General features: G+C 33.5%; 1 protein-coding gene across 5 annotated transcripts in view; it reads left to right on the top strand.

Annotated features, from left to right (window-relative positions):
* The window catches only part of KCNT2 (potassium sodium-activated channel subfamily T member 2), a 271,111-nt gene that overhangs the window by 153,001 nt on the left and 97,021 nt on the right, over positions 1 to 21,089 (top strand). For 4 of the 5 annotated variants that reach the window (XR_002771293.1, XR_002771292.1, XM_012813477.1 and 1 more), the window contains 4 exons: positions 8,899 to 9,048; positions 10,855 to 11,084; positions 16,549 to 16,762; positions 18,538 to 18,643. Coding sequence is in view for 3 of the 5 variants with exons in the window: in XM_012813477.1 (XP_012668931.1) it covers positions 8,899 to 9,048; positions 10,855 to 11,084; positions 16,549 to 16,762; positions 18,538 to 18,643 (700 nt within the window). In the remaining 2 variants the exon portion in view is untranslated. The remainder of the gene's footprint in view (positions 1 to 8,898; positions 9,049 to 10,854; positions 11,085 to 16,548; positions 16,763 to 18,537; positions 18,644 to 21,089) is intronic. The other variant, XM_023508708.1, reaches the window with a different exon arrangement.

The following is a 21,089-nucleotide window of genomic DNA, read 5'->3' as shown; positions in this document are numbered from 1 at the left end:
TACCTTTACTATATATAATGAATTAAAACACTTTCTTCTTTAAAATACATCAATAGAAAAAATGTTATTTAATTCATTTAATTTATTTATTTTATTCAAGTTTAAGTTATGAATAACATTTTTCCCTGAGGCAAAATGTTCTATAATTACATATAAGGCCTTTTATTACACAGTGAATAATAACTTTTATATCAAGGATATCTGTGACAAGATGCTCTATATTCCCATTGATGTGAAAGTAACCTAGTTTGATAATAAAAAAGAAGTACATAAAGATAACTCGTCAACTTTGGTGAATCTGAAATGGACCATCTATCTTTATTTAACTACATGATTTAAGATTGAAAAGAACAAAATGTTCTATTGAAACTAAATGTAATAATTATAATGCAGAGATGTTTAAAACAACAAATAATAATGTGAAAGAGGTGGATTCCTACTGATGCTTACGTTGTATAACTCTAAAGGCAATGTTTCATAATACCAAGGTTGCTCTTTGTTAACCTTCAGCGTGATGGCATTCCTATATACATAAAGAAAATATGAAAGTTAAAAATTGAATTATACTTCCTAAAATTTTTTAGCATGAGTTTACACCAAAATACACAGCTTCATAAAAAAAAAAATGCAAGTTTCCAGTAGAATGGGTTTTGTTTTTTTAAATGTAAAGTAAGTATAGATCAGGTTAGTTCAGCACATTCCTGCAGTAAGAACTGAGTAGGCAACCTAATAAGGCTCCAACAGACTGTATCTGGGGCAGGAAATTCCAGTTAAATTCTTTAGTTCTCTCTCTGGAAAATTGGATATGGGAAAATTTTTAAAACCAAAAGTAGATAAGCTGCTTTTACTGCATTCAAAGGTATGTATTAAAACAGGTTTCAGCAAAGGGCAGACTCAAGTACTTATTAGTAAATAGCCCTTGTTCCACTTGGTTGACTTTACAGGGGATTGGTGTATGAGTTAGTTTGCTTTCTGGCAATAAATAACTCTTTGCCTTGAAAGTGCAGTCATGGATAAATGAGAAATGTGCAACTTGTGTTTGAAGGAAAAATAAAACTAGTTGTCAAAATTGATTTTTCCACAATCCAAAAGTTAACTGGAACAAGTAATATTTCTAACTTGCCAACAAAAAACAGAATGGAACATTTATATAGATGTATATACAGGGTGACCGTAATGTCTGTATGCAATTTTAAACTGCACGCTATTTTAAATAGTGCATGAACTGTATGGTCACCTTATATACATGTGTGTATTTCATATATATAATATATATATATATATTATATGTGTGTGTTTCATATATATATAATCACAATACATGTGTATATTTCACATATATATATATCATTTTAACCAATACCTACGATATTGAGAGTAACTTTCACATTGTCTCAGAATTGTGATTATAACCAAAACTGAGGACAAAGAAGAGTAAAGTATTTCATTTTCTAATCTTATTACTCTCTTATAGGAAGATATGATCAGAGAGGGAAACAGACATAAGAGCATAGCACTTTTTTACCCACTTCCAGCCCAATGAGGTGAGGTCAAAAAGAATTACCTATCAAACACAGCAAATAGGATGCATGCTCAAAGTAGGAACTGGCAACTCATGCCCTCTTGAGGCATCTGCATATGCATATGTTGTTTTCTGTGATTATTTGAACATGAGGAAAAAGAGGAAAAAGAAAAAGAGAGTCAGAGCAAGTTTAAGCTTTCTTTCTACAATCCATCTATTCCAGAGGATAGGGCAACCCAAGAAGCTAGAGGCTATACGGTATTCCACTAGAAAATACATTCCAGGAGAGTGGAAGAGACTTTCTTGCTTACTGATGATGATATATAGAGGCCTGCCACCCAGAACCTACAAAGAATTTTCACATTTCTACAAGATAGCTAGCATTTGCTTACCTTCTTTATGGAGCACATTGATGACCAATTAAAGTTAGTTAAAAAGTTGTGGTAGCCCAGGGAGAAAAGACTGAGATGGTAAGAATGAAGCTTCAAATTGGGTGGGTTTGGGTGTAATTTGAATGGAACTTGAACATGCTTTGAAAGAAATGGGATCTGCCGAAGACATTACTACAAAATAGGAATGGGAGATCACAGAGCTGATGGCTGCAGAGTCTTGACATGGAGGTTGGAATTTAGTTACTTCACTGACTAATTTTTTTCCTTTCTCCTAAGCAATTCTTGATCAACTTTAATTGCAATTTCTTTTTCTTTTTACATTTTTGCTCATTAAGGCTTATATTTAGTGTTTAAAATGCAAAGAAAAGCAGACACAGCTTCTTTTTCTTCTAGACTGACCCACTCAAATTTGTCTAAGGCAGTGGTTCTCAACCTTCGTAATGCCACAACCCTTTAATACAGTTCCTCGTGTTGTGGTTGACCCCCAACCATAAAATTATTTTTGTTGCTAGGTTGGGTGTCACCAGAACATGAGGATCTGTATTAAAGGGTTGCGGCATTAGGAAGGTTGAGAACCACTGGTCTAAGGCTATTCTCGGGTGCATGGATTCCACAGCACTCCCTTTTATTCAGAAGAAATAGAAACCTAAGGGATTCTTTTAAATGTCAAACATAACACTCTTATGCTTTACTCCATTTATTTTCTTTCTTTTTCTTTTTCTTTCTTTTTTTTTTTTTTGGCTGGGGCTGGGTTTGAACCCACCACCTCCGGCATATGGGGCTGGCGCCCTGCTTCTTTGAGCCACAGGCACTGCCCCACTCCATTTATTTTCTTAATATAATATTGTGTCTTATTTTCATATTTACATTCTTTAAATTTTTTTCCACTAACATATTTATCAACAGCTTTAGCTGGCAACTATTTTGAAAATAAAGGTGGATGTAAATTTGACTAGGAAGGATCTTTACTGTTTAGACATCAGTCAGTATGGTAGAGTAGCCTCAAAAGGGTATGAAATTGACAACAGACAATACTGTTTTACCCATTGGAGTACACTTCAAGGTTAACAGTGAATACATAAGCCAATTATTCCCACTAAATGTTCATTCAATTGTTGTAAAGCATCTTAAATCTTCAATAAATGTTTCTTTTCTTACATTTCAATAAGCTTTTCCTTCTGTGCTATTTTGCCCCTAATATTGCTTATGTTTTTACTGCTGCTATTTTTACCTAATTATAACTTGCAATTGGTATAACATTAAATTCATTTCATGCCCATTAATTACTGTGAAACTCAGTGGGCTTTTTTTTTCTTAATTCTAATGGCAAATTTATCGTAGACAAAGTAATTGGTTAGACCTAAAAAATTATTCTGGTGATGGATTAAAGAATTATATAATTAGAAAAGCAGAACATTTAGTAATTGAGCATGAAGAACATTGTTAGATTATTCTTTGTTCTTTTAACGAAACATTTTTTAAGCCCTTAATCTGCATCAGAATAGATGTCACGTCTTCAAGATGTAGGGCTAAATAAGACATGATCCTTTTTTCATGAATCTAATTTCACAGGGAAGCAAGATATTAAGGATTAATTATTAATAATATAATCTGATATTACAGTATTATGAGAGAAGTAGACTACTGCAAAGCTGTGGAAGTAATGATCAAGCCAAAGGTCAAAGAATGAATAGGTCATGGGAGGTAGAGACAGTATTGTGAAAAAGCCTTGACATGTGAGAAAGTGCCTTGTTCAGGGGAAATTAGAGACTTCTCATGACTGGTGCACATAAGAGACAGAAGTAACAGATGGAACCTGAAGGACACTCATAAAATAGGTCAGCAGAGTTTTGTAATGACGATAAAAAAGTTTAGCCTTATAAAATGGAAGGAGGAAAGCTTTGAAGCATTTCAACAGGAGACCGGCATGACATGATTTGAGATTTTTAAATTCACTCTTATTACAGCACCACAAATGGATTTGTAAAAGCATTCACTGGAGACAAGGAGACGAATTAGACTGTTTTAAGAGTGTAAAAATTGATGATAGAGACAGGAATAAATAAATCAATGAGTTCAAAGGACACTCGGATGACAGAATTAAAGGACTTTCTTCTGTAAGACATTGGGTACTTTTTCTCTTCCCTTTCTCTTTCCATTCCTTTCTTTTTTTCTTTCTCCCACATTAAAAAGTAATCTTGAAATAAGTTTACCTGGAAACAAAAAGTAAAATAATAAGAAAAAGAGGACATTAAGATACAACAGTAAATTGAAGACACATGAATTTTTTTAAGTAGGTGTATAGGACATAAAACGTCCTGCATTAGTAAAAAGGGTAAGAGAAACTGGCTCTTAATATCCTAGTAACCTGAAGAAAGGGAACAGAACAACTGTAATATTCACACTGAATATTGCAGTTACTCAGAACTGAAGTTCCTGAGCAACCAGTAGACTCTGTAGCCAAACTGCCTGGGCTGATTGACCCACACTTGCAAGAGCATTGAAGCCATCGAGCCATAGTTTCTCTCTCTTTGAGATGGGATAATAACACATCTCTCATACATGGCCAGAAAGATAAAAATCTTTCACTAAAGAAAATTTTTTGAACAGCCCCTATGTCCTAGAAAATGTTGTTTCTAGTCACTGGAAATCCCTCAGAGAAAAGGTAAACAATAGGTAGGGCCCAGCAGTTTCAGTGCTTATGTTCTGCTGAAAACTGGCTTTGGGTGAAAGGCTGTGGCAGCAATAAAAAATAAGTAGTATGTGGAGGAAGGTATAATATCTGATATCAGAAAGATGTCAATTTCATCTAAATTTATGCATTCAAAGCCATCTCAACAATCATACTAGAAACATTCTTTTTAAAGGTAGATAAACTGATTTTAAGTTCATATGAAAAAAATGAGTAAATCAGACTAGCAAAGAAAATTTTTGAAGGAGAATAATAATGAAAGGGGATAGTCTTATATATTTTTAAATAGTTTATGATTACAATAGTTGAAATAGAGTGACATTAGTGACTGTATAAAGAGGAATATTTAAACAGTCTAGAATATTCTCTTGGAGATGCATATAATTAAGAATTTGGTGTTTGATAAAGGAATTATTTTAAATATGTGAGTGAAAAGCTGGTTATTCAATAAGTTGAATAACTGGGTAGATATTTGGAAAAAAGAAAATTTGATCATAGAAGAGAGAATGAGTACTTTGTACCTATATAAAATATTAGTTCTAAAATACCTGTAAATGGGGCTTGGGAAGGCAGTTTATAGGCTTCCTTTAAACATAGCAAGGTAGCTGTAAAAATATATATAAACAAAAAGCTTAACTTGTGACTATCAATCATGGTATTTTTTTCTTTGTCTTTTTATTTCTTTTATGTATTCAAAAGTATAAGAATATTATCATGAATGTGCATGTACCTAGCATTCCAGATTAAAAAATTAAACATTTCAGATGTTTGAGAAATCTCACATCTACTGCGTCTGATCGACTTTTCCCTTTATTTTCTGAGACCTAGTTAACTATAACATTGAATCTAGAGACACTTACTTTATTTAACATTGTATATTTAAGATTTCTCCATGATGTTTTATAAACACTGGAACTTGTATTTTCACTGGTACCCATATGGATATTTCCTTATTCATTTACCTATCCATGTTTCTTGTTGTTACGTGTACTTAAGATTGTTAATATATATTTTTTTCTTTTCTACTGGCAAATACTTTTCAGGTTTGTGTTGAGTCTATACCCAGAATCTAACCTGGTCCAAAGCACAATCATCTAGCTGAAGCATCACAATGACCTATAAGAGCATATATAATAACCTAACCTAATGATCATCATCACAATTCACCAATTGTTGGTCCTTCTTCAATTATTCTAACATATTGACCAGAAGAATTTTTGTAAAATACAACGTGTTAGCGCCTGTCCTTGAAATCCTCCTTTGGCTGTCAGATCATCCCAAATAAAGATCAAAGATATCATTGTAAAGTTTGATATACTCCTGGATGACCCCTCTTCCTAGCCAGTTACTTCCCTAGCCTCATTTGTTCCTCCTCCCTCAACTCCAGCCAAACTGGCTTCCCTGCTCTTCCTTAGCCACACCAAGAAGTCCTCCATCTCAGAGACATACTTGTAGTTACTTCTGCCTAGAGTGTCCTCTTCCACATATCTATGTAGTTACCTGTTTTAAGCCTGTCAGGATTTTTACACAAATGTCACCCTCTCAATGAGATGCTCTTCAATCACGCTATTTACATTTTATTCTGCCCCTTAAAATATTACTTTCCTCTCTGTCTTATTTTTGTTAGTCTTTCCCCACTAGCCACTCCAGGAGAAAATGTTCTCACACTTTTTGTTAACTGTTAAAACCTTTGAATCTAAAACCCTTCCTGGAACTTCACAGTGGGAACTGGATATACCCATCAGCATTAGATGGACTTTCTAATGTCTAACATTTCTTAAGCAAATAATGTGAACTGAAAAGCAAAAAAATTATATAGAGAGGGTGCCAAAAAGTGTATATACATCTTAAGAAAGGAAAAAAAAAATTGATACTCAAGTCACATTTGACATCTCCAATTACAAGAGGCTCAAAGGTGACTTGTATCCATCTTTTGTTATTATTATATGTTGAGTATCATTTTAATACAGTATTTTTCTTTCTTAAAATGTGAATACATGTGGTTGGCACCCTCTGTATTTGCATTTAATTGCACTTAGCGGTTGTTGGTTACCTATTAGAGTCTTTGAAGAAATCATTACGAAAGGAAATCCTAAAGAAATCAAATTCTGAGGAAACAAAGTTTTCTGAGGTAAAATTTATGAATATAAAATAGCAAGACAACAAGCAAATGACTTGAAGAAATTCATCTGAGCTGTCCTTGTCTCAGCCCATTCATTTCTGGTCCCTTTCAAGTTTCCACATTGTGTTTCCATTTCGATTTATGAATCTCTTGAATAGCTTTTAGTACCATGGAATGATAATTATTTGTCCCTTTGCTGCCTTTTGGTTCTCAGACAAATCCTGATAAATCACCTCTTCTTACATTTTCAGCCCTTTGGCTTGGTTTTGTCTTTGCTAAGTACCATCCTGACAAATTATAATGTTCCACACACAAAGATAAATTTGTTTCTACCAAAGGGGACATTTTCTCCACAGTATCAATCATTCTTATGAAGTAGTGATGGACGTAATCATATGCAATCAATAATCAAATGTTAGAGTTCCCATTTCCAGAAAGATACTAACATTGTGGAAGAATGTGTAAAGGTTTTAAGGGGATTATGTGATAGGTTTACTAGGAATGTCGAAAGTGGCTCCATTTAGCAATTGGGAACATATACCAGCAAAATAATACTGAGAGCTAACATTTACTGAGTGTTTTCCATAATCTCAGCAACTCCTAAGTGATTTATTTGTTTTACCTCAGGCTGATACTATTTTTCACAGAAAAGATAAAGAATCACTGCAAAGATAAATAACTCGTGGAAGATTGCAAAGCTGGAGCCAGATCAAGTAATAAGACTCCAGGGCTTAGGCATACTTAAGGACTAAGACACAAAGCAAACTTTGAAAATATATGAATATTTAAAGCTTACTGACATATTCAAAATGTTTATAAATATTCCATCTCCATAATAGTCTTTTAGACAACATTTAGAGTTTAAAATGCTTCTTGAATCCTAAATGATGTAGTTAAGATTTGTCTCTGCTTTCATCCATTCAGAATCCATAGATTATGATAAAATATTTTGATTTGGGTATATTTATCACTTTGCTTTGCAAATGTGTGTTTCTCATACTAGTGGAGTTCATAAGCTCTATTTAGAAAAAGTAAATGAATTCATTGTGTAAAATGGAAAATGATATTTATATATTCATTCCAAATTTCTCATAAATTGAATCTTCAGCGCATTTCTAAGGCTACTGAGTTAAGTGGGCCAAAGTGGAACATTTTAGAACAAAAGAAAATATACCTTCTATAAATTTTTCTCTTTAAAAATACATTTGATCATCTATTTTGTAGACTGTCTCAGTCAGTTCAGGCTGCGATTACACATTAACATAGACTGGGTGGTTTTAAGCAACGGAAGTTTATTTCTCACAAGGCCAACATCTGCCTGCCTGCCTATATATTTAGTCCCGGTGAGGGCCATCTTCTGGATTGCAGATTGCTGACTTCTCATTGTGTTTTCTCTTGGTAAAAAGAGAGCTGTCTAACTTTTTGGACTTTTTTTCATAAAAGCACTAATTCTAATCATGAGGGTTTTACCCTCATGACTCCACCTCCAAATACCATCACATTGGGATTAGTGTTTAAACATATGAATTTGCAGGGGATACAAACATTCAGTGCATTGCAGAACCCTTACTTTGATCACAAAGAAATGTCTTTTCTTGCTTGCTACACAATTGGAAGAATACCATTGCTTTGACCAGAACAGAAATTAAGAGCATGTTTTCTATGATGTGAAATGATAAATTGAAATAGATAGATTTGTAATTTTAGATACAGAACAAAATAAAATACCTATGGGAGCCAAGCCAGTGTCATAAATGAGATAAAGTCAGCTACATTATGATAACTGTACAGTGAATTTTGTGTATAGGATGTGCATGACAAGATATACGTAAAGAGTGACGAAAAATAAAATGTTATGTCTTATTGACTAATGTTTAGACCAAATGCTTTCCAGGTTCATTAACTGGATCCTGAAAAAACTTCCACTTTCTAGGGAACTGCCATTTCTCAAGCTTACATGTATAAATAGAATGTTAATTTCCAAATGTTTGTAGAGAACGCTTGCATGTAGTGTCATCATTCAAGTTCAAAGCACCATGCCACTACTTCTGCAAGTAGTGCCCCTCAGTTCTTACAGCTGGGAAACAGTTGTGTGACAACAGCTGTTCTTTTAACCACATTCACTGTTTTTCTTTTTGTGTGTGTGTATGTGTGTGTGCTTGTGTTGCAGAGAAGGCCAGCAATCACCAGAACAATGGCAGAAGATGTACGGTAGATGCTCTGGGAATGAAGTCTACCACATTGTTTTGGAAGAAAGTACATTTTTTGCTGAATATGAAGGAAAGAGTTTTACATATGCCTCTTTCCATGCTCACAAAAAGTATGTTCTGTTTCCAGAATGAAATTAAAATATCCATCAATCAATTGAGAATACCATTTATACACAGTTTTTAAAATATAAGCCTTATGTTCGTGCTCATGATTATCAAGTATTCTAGAATTTTTGACATGATTTTGCAATATTTTAATTCCAGCCCCTATGTGAACTTGTCAAGTTTAGATTGTTAGGAGTAAATTATAATTTAACAGGACATTTTACTAAATAGTCCTTTCTTAAACTCTCATTTTAAAACATTATAATTCATCAGGTTCACAAATAAATGAAAATGAACCTTTTTTACAGATCTAAATTTTAAAGTATTATTTATAAACATGAACAATATAACAATAACTTATGAATTGATGTCTGTTGGTGGCACTTGCTTTAGCCAGAGAAATCAGTTATAAAATAAATGATGCTGGGCAGCGCCTGTGGCTCAAAGGAGTAGGGTGCTGGCTGCGTATACCAGAGGTGGTGGGTTCAAACCCGGCCCCAGCCAAAAAATGCAAAAATAAATAAATAATAAATAAATAAATAAATGATGCTACCTTCCAGTTCAAATTTGGAACATTATTTTTTTCATTCCTTTTTGTGAAAAATTATTTACATAAAAAATAGAAATGTATTTATATCATGAAAATAAACACATTATCTGCACTAAAAAATGTATTACTATAACATAGTTGTGGGATTTATAATGCACTACTCTATTACACTATCTAATATGTAATGTTCAGGTGGTCTCTGACTTATAATACCTTTTGACTTTTTACTCTACAGTGGTATAAATACTATACACATTCTGTAAAAACCACACTTTGATATCCATACAAACATTCTGTTTTCACTTTTAGTATAGTATTTAATAAATTACATTAGCTATGTAATATTTTATTATAAAATAAGCTTTATGTTGGATGATGTTGCCTAGCTATAGACAGCAAAATGTTCTGAGCATGTTTAAGGTAGGCGAGGCTAATGATGTTTGGTAGGTTAGTTATACTATATGCATTTTTGACTTTGGATTTTCAACTTATGAAGGGTTTATTGAGATATAACCCCATGATAAGTAGAGGAGCGCCTGTATTCTCCTTTAATTTTAAACTATATTTACATTGTAACACATTAAGACACAGTGAAATAAAAATATTTAGGAGAATTTGTGTTTGGAAAGTAACCAAAAATAGTATATAAGAATTTTGTCATAAGCCTGTTATAAACATTGTTATTTCTACCAATTAAACTGCACACCTATTTAGGACTTTTAAAAATGTTTTTGTAAAATTCCATGTAAACCAGTGTGATAGAAACAGTATTAAAACAAATTCAGGTACCGTGGTTCTCTCTTAAGTCACCTTGGGTAAGTTTCTTTTCTTTTTATTTTTGTTTTCCTTTCAACCAATAATGCTAAAATTTTTTTGGCCAACATAAGAAATACTGTTTATATATTTTGACCAAAGAAAATGTTTTGTAAAAGTTTACAAAAAAATTATACCTTTACTATATTACACGCACCTTCATGTTTTCTATTCTTTTTCAGTAAAATATTCATTTATACTTGTCATAATCAATTGAATTGATTTAACAACACACTAAAAACTGAATTTATTTTCCTATTTATATAAAAAAGGTATCATGAACTTCTAGGATTCTTTCCAGGTTTAAAATGCTGTGATTTGGAGTTTTATTTTTTCTCTGCCTTAAAGTAGACTAATAATTTTATTACATATGTAAATGTAAAAAGAAAAAAATCAAAATTGCTAAATTACAATTCTTAAACTCTTTTATTTTCTTTTTTAAATTAAGGTTTGGTGTCTGTTTGATTGGTGTTAGGAGGGAGGATAATAAAAACATTTTGCTGAATCCAGGTCCTCGATACATTATGAATTCTACAGACATATGTTTTTATATTAATATTACCAAAGAAGAGAATTCAGCATTTAAGAACCAAGATCAGCAGAGAAAAAGCAATGTGTCAGGATCGTTTTATCATGGACCTTCCAGATTACCTGTACATAGCATAATTGCAAGCATGGGTAAGTATGAACAAGTTTAAAAATGTGATTAGTTTATTTCTAAAATAAAAAAAAAATATGCACTCTAAGTTTTATTAAAATTTCAAAGTCAAATTTTAAAATGCATGTGTGTTACTCAAATTAGGTTTGATTAGGCACAAAAGATTATAGATCTTTATTTAGAACAATATCTCTAAACTGTTAGGTTGCTCAAAAAATAAGACATTATAAAAATGTTACCAATAATTATTTTATTTCTCTTATTACTCTGTAAGCACCTTACACTTTTATATGTCTCTTTTAAGTTCTCTGTCTAGTTTCCAATAGAGGCCATGTGAAATAATCTTCACTTGTGTCAAAATTCTCTTTCCATTGCCATCTTTCTCTCAACATTGAACTTGGTTTCTATGGCACAGAAGAAAAAAAAGAAAAAAATAGATATCGACAAGTAAGAATTTCCCAAAAGTATTAACTCAAACTTGCTTTCCCCACAATATATTCAACTACCTACTGGTTACTTCTATTTGAGTATATTGCAGGAAAACTAATGCAGCATATTCAAATTGAAATCATCTCTCCACTTTCATTCAACACCATCATTTCCTTTGTTGTTATTATTTTGCTAAAAATTAGATGACGCCATTTTCTACCAATTTGTAAAGTCATGGTTGTAACTTTTTGCCAGTCCTCTCTTCTAGTACTTCATAATTAAAATAATTGAATTATGTTAAATCTGTTCAATCTGATTAGTATATAGTTCCTAAAATCACTCAGTTCTTTCCATGTCCACTACCAATGTAATTATGGCTGCACCTCCATTGTCCTCTCCCTGAACTGTAGTATCAACACACTTATTTTCTTCCCATGTCTTTAGTCTTACTGCTGTCTTATACTTTATTCTTCACCCTGCAACCAGAATAATATATATATCTTTATATATATATATATATATATTTTTTTTTTTTTTTTTTTTTTTTTTTTTTTGCAGTTTCTGGCTGGGGCTGGGTTTGAACCTGCCACCTCTGGTATATAGGGTCAGCACCCCACTCCTTTAAGCCACAGGCACCACCCCACAATAATATTTTTAAAACATAATTGTAGTAATGTCAGTCTCTTGAATACATCATGTTATTGATTTCTGCTACCCATTTGGAAAAAGCCTCAATTCTATAGTCTAACATGGCTTTTAAATAGGATAACCAAAAGTTCTTATTTTGATGAGATAATCTCAATTTTCCTAGGATAGTGACATTGTTTATATAGCTTCCTGATGTAATTATTTGAAAAGCACCCTCTTTCACTCTCGGGAGTATCCTAGTTTAGAAGATAAATTACAGAATCACTTTAGTTACACATTTTTTATTAATGATTCATTCTGATTTTCTAACCCCACGATTTATCAGTACTCCAATTATTCTCTTAATCTCCAATCACACTAAATTACTTTCAGTCTTCATTAACATTTTTTAACCAATGAGCCTTGATGTGTTAAATTTCATCTGACTGGAACTATTCCCCATGTCTCAACATTACCCAAGTAACTGCTTGTAATCCTTTATATACCACTCTCTCCAAGAACTATTCCATGGTCCCACATAGACCTTGCTAAGTGACCCTATTTGTCATTGATAAAACATATCATTTTTATTGTACAGTAATGCTACTCCCTTATTTAATATGTTCAACAATTATTTATTGAGCACTTGATATATTCCAGGAACTCTAATAAATATTTGTGATTTAGGCTCAGCACCTGTAGGTCAAGTGGCTAGAGCGCCAGCCACATACACCAGAGCTGCTGGTTTGAACCCAGCCTGGGCATGCCAAACAAGGATGATAACCACAACCAAAAAATGGCTGGGCATTGCACCTATAGTCCTAGCTACTTGGGAGACTGAGGCAAGTCTGAGAGTTGGAGATTGCTGTAAGCTGTGACACCACAGCACTCTACGGAGGGCAACAGCTTGAGACTCTGTCTCAAAAAAAAAAAAAATTGTGATTTAAAAAGAGTGAAGACACAAAGATTCCTGGTTCACAGAACTTACACCACATTCCATCCTGGGGAAGACTGGCAATAAAAAACATATATTTTTTAAAAAGTAAGTTATTTAGTATGTTCAGAGGTGATAAATTATAAGAGAAATATAAAAGGAGAAAACAGAGGTAATGGATGAGATTATGAATTCTGGGATAAATGGATTTTTTAAATGAGATAATTAATAGGCCTCAGTGAGAAGGAGACCTTCGAGCAACTAATTGAAAGAATGAGGAATTAGTCCTGTGGATGTCTGGAGGAAGAGCACTCCTGGCAGAGACAGCAGCTCACATAAAAGCTATAAAGTGGGAGCCCAAGTGAGTGCCCTAGGAGTAGTGCAGATGACCTTGTGGCTGTAGCATCATGAGTGCTGGAAGAGCAGGAGAGGAGGAGGAAGAGGTAGAAAGAGGCCAGGTCATGTTTGGCTTCTTAAAACCATGTAAGAATTAATGCTTCTAGTCTGGGTGAAGTGGGAATCACAATGAAAGGCTGCCATAAGGGGAAAACCAATTCAGTAAATTCAAAGAAATGAGAGGTCAGAGTGAGAGAAGATTCAGCAGATTATATTTTGAAAACAAAACACTGGATGAGGCTTCTAAGATTCATGTTTTGAATCCCTGGCCCTCCTCTGTGCCTCAGAATGTGAGCTTTTTTAGAGAAAAGGTTTTTCCAATATAACTAGTATGCTTAGAGAAAAAGAAATTTAGACACAGATATGCATAAGGGGAAGGTGATACAAAGAGACATAGGGAGACAAAGCTGTCTACAAGGCAAGGAGCGAAGCATGGAACAGATCCTTCCCTCCCAGCCCTCAAAAGAAACCAACTCCACCCACACCTTTACCTCCAGAATTATGAGACAATGAATTCCTGTCAAGACACCCAATTTGTAGTATTTTGTTACAGCAGCGCTTGCAAACTAACAAAATAGTATTGGAGAAACTGACCAGAATCATTAAGAAATAAGTAGAATGATCCAGGGTTGATAAACAATCAAAATAATGAAAGATAGCAGCTCCTAGAATAAAAATACATGATACAAAGCTGGAAATTTTGCAGAGGATAAAAGGAAAATGATTCGGAAGAGGCAGCGACACTATTGAGGACATAGACTCATCTCAAACACAGCCATTGCAGGAGAAAGACCTCAGGGAGGACCCAGGTTTTGTTAGGGAAGGAAAGTTTCAAAGAATATCTTGTTTCTATAACAGTAACTGCATTTTCCGTTGTGTCTTTCTTACTGAATTCTGACTTTCTCATATCCCAGTGTTCAGCCTGGTGCCACATATTAGTGTTGCCAGAAATATTGAGATGTGATGAAAGATGAATCTATTTATATATGGCTCTTTCAAGAAGTTTGCCTGTGTTAGGCAGAAAAGTGACAAAGAAGTGGTTGGAGGCCGGGCGCCATGGCTCACGCCTGTAATCGTAGCACCCGGGGAGGCCGAGGCAGGTGGATTGCCTGAGCTCTGGAGTTGGAGACTAGCCTGAGCAAGAGTGAGACTCACCTCTACTAAAAATAGAAAAATTAGTCCAGCATCATGGCAGGAGCCTGTAATTCCAGCTACTTGGGAGGCAAGAGGAACTCTTGAGCCCAGGAGTTTTAGAGTTTGAGGGTGCTGTGAGGTATGATGATTCCATGGCACTTTACCCTGGTGACAGAGTGAGACTCTGTCTCAAAAAGAAAAAGAAGTAGTTAGAGGTGTTGAGGGTGTCATACATGTAGGGGAGAAGATGTTGAGAGATTTCAATCCCTTAGGAAATATGAGGGAACTTAATCCATAGCACAAGAGTAGGGATTAGTTTTACATAAACAGAAATGTAAATAGAAGTGAGGGAAGAAATGCTTGATGAAGCTCTCACTTGTTTGAACAGGGAAAAGTTCTTCTATGATAATTTCTCTTTTCTCTCTGAAGCAGATAACATAGTCAAGTGCAGAGGGTAAATGTAGAAAGTATCAATTTGTTTTCACAGTATTAGGATGCAAATCCTAGTATAGGGCTTTCCTTTATTATTTTATAGATTAAACTTATAAATTTTAAATAAATAAAATCAACTCATTTGCTTAACAGTTTAATTTTATCACCTCTGGGAACCTCCCTCCCTCACCAAACATGGATTGGATTATAAATTAATCCTGTGTTTAGATGCTGAAATTAGGAAAGAGGGAATACATCTACAATGTCTGACAGCACCCTCATTGACTGTTCTGATCTTGAAACTGCTGACTGCTGGTCTTCACATCTTTCACTTAGACAGATATGTTTCAAACAGATCATGTATATCCCTTCATGGAAGATTTCCCCACTCTCTACAGCAGCAATTCTCAACCTGTGGGTCACGACCCCTTTGGGGGTTGAATGCCCCTTTCACAGAGGTCACCTAAATACATCCTGCATATCAGATATTTACATTACAATTCATAACAGTAGCAAAATTTACAGTTATGAAGTAGCAATGAAAATTATTTGAGGGTCACCACAACATGAGGAACTCTAATAAAGGGTCACGGCATTAGGAAGGTTGAGAACCACTGGTCTACAGGCTACTATCCTCTTTCCCAGTACACAGAGCACTGTGTATACGAAGGGGTACCAGCCTTTGAAAATTAACTCTCAGATTTTTTCCAATTGTAAGGAATACCCATGTATTCTTATCAGTCTTGTAATTCCCCTGAAAAAGCTTTTAGACATCAGTTCCTAACCTCTTTTATGATACAAAAAGAAAGATGCTAAAATCCATTAGCCTTTTCCTCTCATAAAAAGTCATGCTGTTATGAGGAAGAAGTTTGGAAGGTTAGAAGTTTGAGGAAAATAAAATTTTAAATAGAATTATACCCCACAGAATGGCATTTTGGTCAAAATGAACTGTATAGATGATGTGGACTCATAAGATTATGATAATGTATTTTTACTGTACTTTTCCTTTGTGTGGATATGTTTGGATACACAATCACTTGCCATTGTGTTACAATTTCCACAGTGTTTAGTATAGTAACATTCTGTACAGGTTTGTAGTTTTGGAGCAATAGACTATACCATATAGCCGAGGTATTTAGTAGGATATCACAGATTAGGTCTGTGAAAGTACACTCAATAGAAAAAGGAGGAAAGACATAATGAATAATTTACAAAATAGAAATGATCAACAATAAAATTTAAATTTAAAGAATTGAAGTGCTTTAGTGCCTATATACTTTGGGATTTCACAAAGCTTATGGTTTGTACTATACATAAACTCTCTCAAATGCACTTTTGTATTATCCAGGAAAATGGCCACATGAAAATGAAATAATTAGCTTGCACAACTACAAGCTATGTATATGTGTATGGTGTATGTGTATAATTTCTTCTTATGTTGATTGCATTTTGTTTAACTTTCATCATTAAATGCTCAGTATGTCATATGGATGGCAAATGCCTTGACGGAGCTTCATATTTTTTTGTTTTAGGTACTGTGGCTATAGACTTGCAAGACACAAGTTGTAGATCAGCAAGTGGGGCTACCCTGTCTCTTCCTACAGAGGGAAGCAAAGAAATAAGAAGACCAAGCATTGCTCCTGTTTTAGAGGTTGCAGATACATCATCAATTCAAACATGTGACCTTCTAAGTGACCAATCAGAAGATGAAACCACACCAGATGAAGAAATTTCTTCAAATTTAGAGTATGTTCTTATCCCCTAAGGTGTAAGATTACTGGATCTTGTGCTACTATCCTTAAGTAGTATCTTTGGATACTTTCTTAATAGGTAACGCTCCAGTGTTCTTACCGAAACCCCAGAACAAATGACATTTTTTGCCTAGAGTTTGTTAACATGTCTTATTCTACATATTATTAAATTGCCATTTCCCAAGGAAAGCACAGCAAATGCTTAGCTTTGACCATGCAATTTGAATGTTTGCCATGCCACTTCTATCTTATATGGGCTATGTATGACTTTGATTAAACAGTCTGGCCCATAATTTCTTTATCTATAAACTGGGTATAATTACTACTTCATAACATTTTATGTTGACTGATTGAGATAATGAACAAAAAAATGCTCCTAACTGAACAACGTTTTGTACTGAGCAGGTATTCAATTAGTAGTGATTATTCTTACTAGTAAGACTGATAGTAGAGGCTTTGGTAACATCATCTCTTAACATTTCTACCAGTGTCTTTAATAAAAGTTCAATTAATATTGAATTGAACTAAGATGAACTGAAATATCATTGAAACTTGGAAAGATCTACTTTTTAAAATTTCTCAATTTTTTTCTTCATTTATTATAAGAAACTTTGAGGTGCACTGAGAACAAAATTTACTCTCAGGAAATTAATGGTCTGTGAACTCAAATATTTTTGGAATGCAGGATGGGAACAGGAAGAGGTTTGGCAACCAATATCTTTCCAGGAAGCAGTGTTTTGTGGTGTGATTTAAATTCTTTCTTTAGACTTCTTACAAAATTGAGAAGTAGAAATTTTTTTTTCTGGAAAAATGAAGAGATGTTAAAGTAATTGTGGCTATTCTCAACTTCTAATTTACAAAAGTGTACCTTTGAATTGTAACTTTACATCTCAGCCAAAACTGAGAAAGGTCTAGAAAAACATTTTCAACTAGGTATGAAATTTCATGATCTGGCAGGTAAATTTATTAAAATTGAGAGCTTTCCTTTTGGATAAAGGAGTATTCCTTTCACTAAATTTGTCCTTATTTCGCAATTCTCACTTATGCTGCTACTTTTAGAAGTTTCATTTTGGAAGTCAGTGTAGCAAAAATGCCCAGGTGGCTATTTTTTAATAGTCATCAAACAAACTCAAAATACTATAGTATTTTAGTTATAATTTTGACAAAAACTCTGTTTTTAACTAATTAGTTCAGTTATTTGCTTTTGGCTATGCATTTATGACTAAAAAATATTGATAGAGTGAATCATAATAAACATTTGCTTTTAAATGCATTTTGTAAAAATTAGCATTACTATTTGTTAAAAATTATACCCAAATCTATTCTGAGGGTTAGCAAATTATTCTAGAAAGGAGAATTTAATAAATACATTGTACTTTCTGGTTTCTGTTGCAGCTACTCAACTCTGTTCTTAAAGCACAAAAGTGCACAGACTTAATACATGAAGGAAGTAAGCATGATTGTATTCCAATAAAGCTTTATTTATAGATACTGAAATTTTAATTTCATATAATTTTCACTTGATGTGAAATTTTTTTTTATTTTTTCAACCATTTGGAAATATAAAAACAACTCTTAGTTTGCAAAACTATGTAGTAGGCCAGATGTGATCCCTGGGTTATAATTTATTTACCTCTGTTCTAAACTATCTCTTTATCAAAATATAATTGCAGCACAGAGTTACTTTATCAAAACAGAGGAACATGGTCATAACATGATGTTTCAAATTTGCATGCCTTATCCAGGGATAACATTTTATTTATTTTGCAGGTATGCCAAAGGCTACCCACCTTATTCTCCATATATAGGAAGTTCACCCACTTTTTGTCATCTTCTTCATGAAAAAGTGCCATTTTGCTGCTTAAGACTAGACAAAGTAAGTGCATGCTGCTGTTCTCAAAATATAAAGTTGTAGCATTTTGCAAATTATATGTATATAAATAATTTGTACGATTTTACTAAGATATATTTAAAGGGTATGACTATATTTCAAATATAAATTTAACTACACAAAGTAGTTAGTTTTTTAGGTAGTAGTTTTTTATCTACACTAAAGATTATCTGAATGCTTGATCCTTCTACCAGGCATGTCATGTTTTTAAGGAGGGAAAGAGTTACTAGAATCTCAACCCTGTGAATCCTTAACATCCAAAGTCTTCCCAGATAATTTGTGTATATTATTGTTTCAAATTTCAATTTGGAATAATTCTTCTACATGGTGAAAAGAAGAGTTAGTCCATGAGTAGACACAAGATTTGTTTAAGGGCAGCGCCGGATGCTCAAGGAGTAGAGGGCCAGCCCCATATACTGGGGGTGGGTGGGTTCAAGTCCGGCCCAGGCCAAAACTGCCAAAAAAAAAAAAAAAAAAAAAAAAAGATTTGTTTAAGACTGGACCTGCCTCAGTGTCTTACCTAGTTTCTCCTTTTTTAAAGTTTTTATTATAGTTCTTGGTTCCTGCCTGAATTTTCCAGAGAAGCTGTCCAAAAGAAGAAAATTCCAATAATACCAGAATTTTATCTTTTTCACAATGTAAACATTGGGTTGACTAGTAGGATTTTTTTTCTCTTGAATTATAAGAAAACAGATAAATAGAAGAAACTTACACTCACTCTAGAGATTCAAATGTGCCTCTAATGATAGCCAGGGAATTATTTTATTCTAAACTTCGAAGTTAGAGTTAAAATCACAGTTCTTTGATTGAAAACTGTGCAACTTGGCAAATAATTTCATAAATCATTTTCAGTTTCTTTATCTCTAAAGTAGATAGAATTTTAATATGACTGTCATTAGTGCTCTTAGGATTATATAAACTGGTACATGTTTAATAAAATAAAAAATATAACTGAATAAATGCTTTATAAATTTTGTTAATATTCTTGCTATTTTTTTCAAATGATAAACATTATAAATTTTTGCTGATGTTTCATTCTTGAGGAAGAAGATTAACAGAAATATTAGAAAATTCCTACCTCTATCTGCCTTAATTTGCTTTGTAAATCTCTGGCATTGTTCCTTAATATTTATCTGGGACCTTTGAAATGAAGTGCACAATTCCATCTCTTAAAGCTTTATTATTTTGCAGTGACTATTTTAACCTCAAGTTGTGAAGTATTTAATATTTCTGGAACCTTTTGTAACATTAATAAATCAAAAATTTTAGGACCCTTCATTTGCTTGATCCAATTCCAAGACTAGTTTTTCCTGTGACTAAGTTTTTATTTGTAATTTTTTTTTGTTTTCCTTAAAGAGAATTCCTAAACTAATATATGCTTCAAGTACCACAAAACCTGGATTCACATTGGGTAACATGTTTCTTTCATTATAGTATACAGTTAAAGAAGAACAGAACTATTAGGAGATATTAGGAGAATATGAATGAGTTACCTCCAAGAAAGGAACCCAATTAAATTGAAATGCTAAACTTTGAGAGATCAGGATTGGTGGAGACCAAGAGAGGATCTTTTAAATGTCAAGGCTATTAAATATGTCTTTACCATGTTAACAAAACAAAGTTTCTGTGCGTTTGCTGATTGACTAATTGTATGTGGGATTGTTGATTATTTAGGTAGCATTAGGCTGTTAAGAGGTGGTCTGCTATGTAAATGAGGGCCTTCTTTGAGATTAATGGATGGTCTTATGCAGCTGCTCCTGCTTTGTGAGGCTTGTGAGTTGGGGTCATGTAGTCTGGTTTATTCTGTACGATTGTCAGCAGGCTGGTGTCTTGGTCCAAGTTTATTAACACAGAATTCTCTGTCTTCCCCTTACTTTTTTTGTACTAATAGAGCTACTCCTTAAGAAATGTTGTCTTGCTTTTCTTTTATATATTTCATAAATATTGACATTCTTAGGATCCAAGCATCGAGCCATCACTGTTCTCCTTCCTTGACATCATTGTTTTCTGAATGACCTTGTACCTGTATATGGCTTCAGATTCTGACTAAATCAATTAATGATTCTCCCATGAAGAACATCTCCCTTGTTCTTTACTGTTTCCTTTGCATTCCTTTCTTTCCTCCTTCTTAGACTTTCCTTTTGGATTCATTTTTTATCTCTGCTATTATAAACTTTAGAAATTCTGTTAAGGAGATTCTGCTGGTGATAAAATCCTTTCTCTTATGCTTTCCTTTGTAATAATGTTCTTATTTTTCACTTATTCTTGAAAAACAGTTTTGTGTGCTGTCTTATTCTGGACTAGGGTTCTTTTATTTTTTTACTTACTTTCACCCATCTAAGGACTATATTTATTGCTACTGTCTTCCAAGTTACTATTGAAAATCAGTCATCATTCTAATTCTGGGTTTTTTGTAGGTAGTCTCTCTTTT

The sequence above is a fragment of the Otolemur garnettii genome, unplaced genomic scaffold, assembly GCF_000181295.1.
Source record: "Otolemur garnettii isolate 467f Iridium unplaced genomic scaffold, OtoGar3 scaffold00265, whole genome shotgun sequence".
Lineage (NCBI taxonomy): Eukaryota > Metazoa > Chordata > Mammalia > Primates > Galagidae > Otolemur > Otolemur garnettii.
Note: the sequence above shows the minus strand (reverse complement) of the source record. Positions and strands in the feature narration are given on the sequence as shown.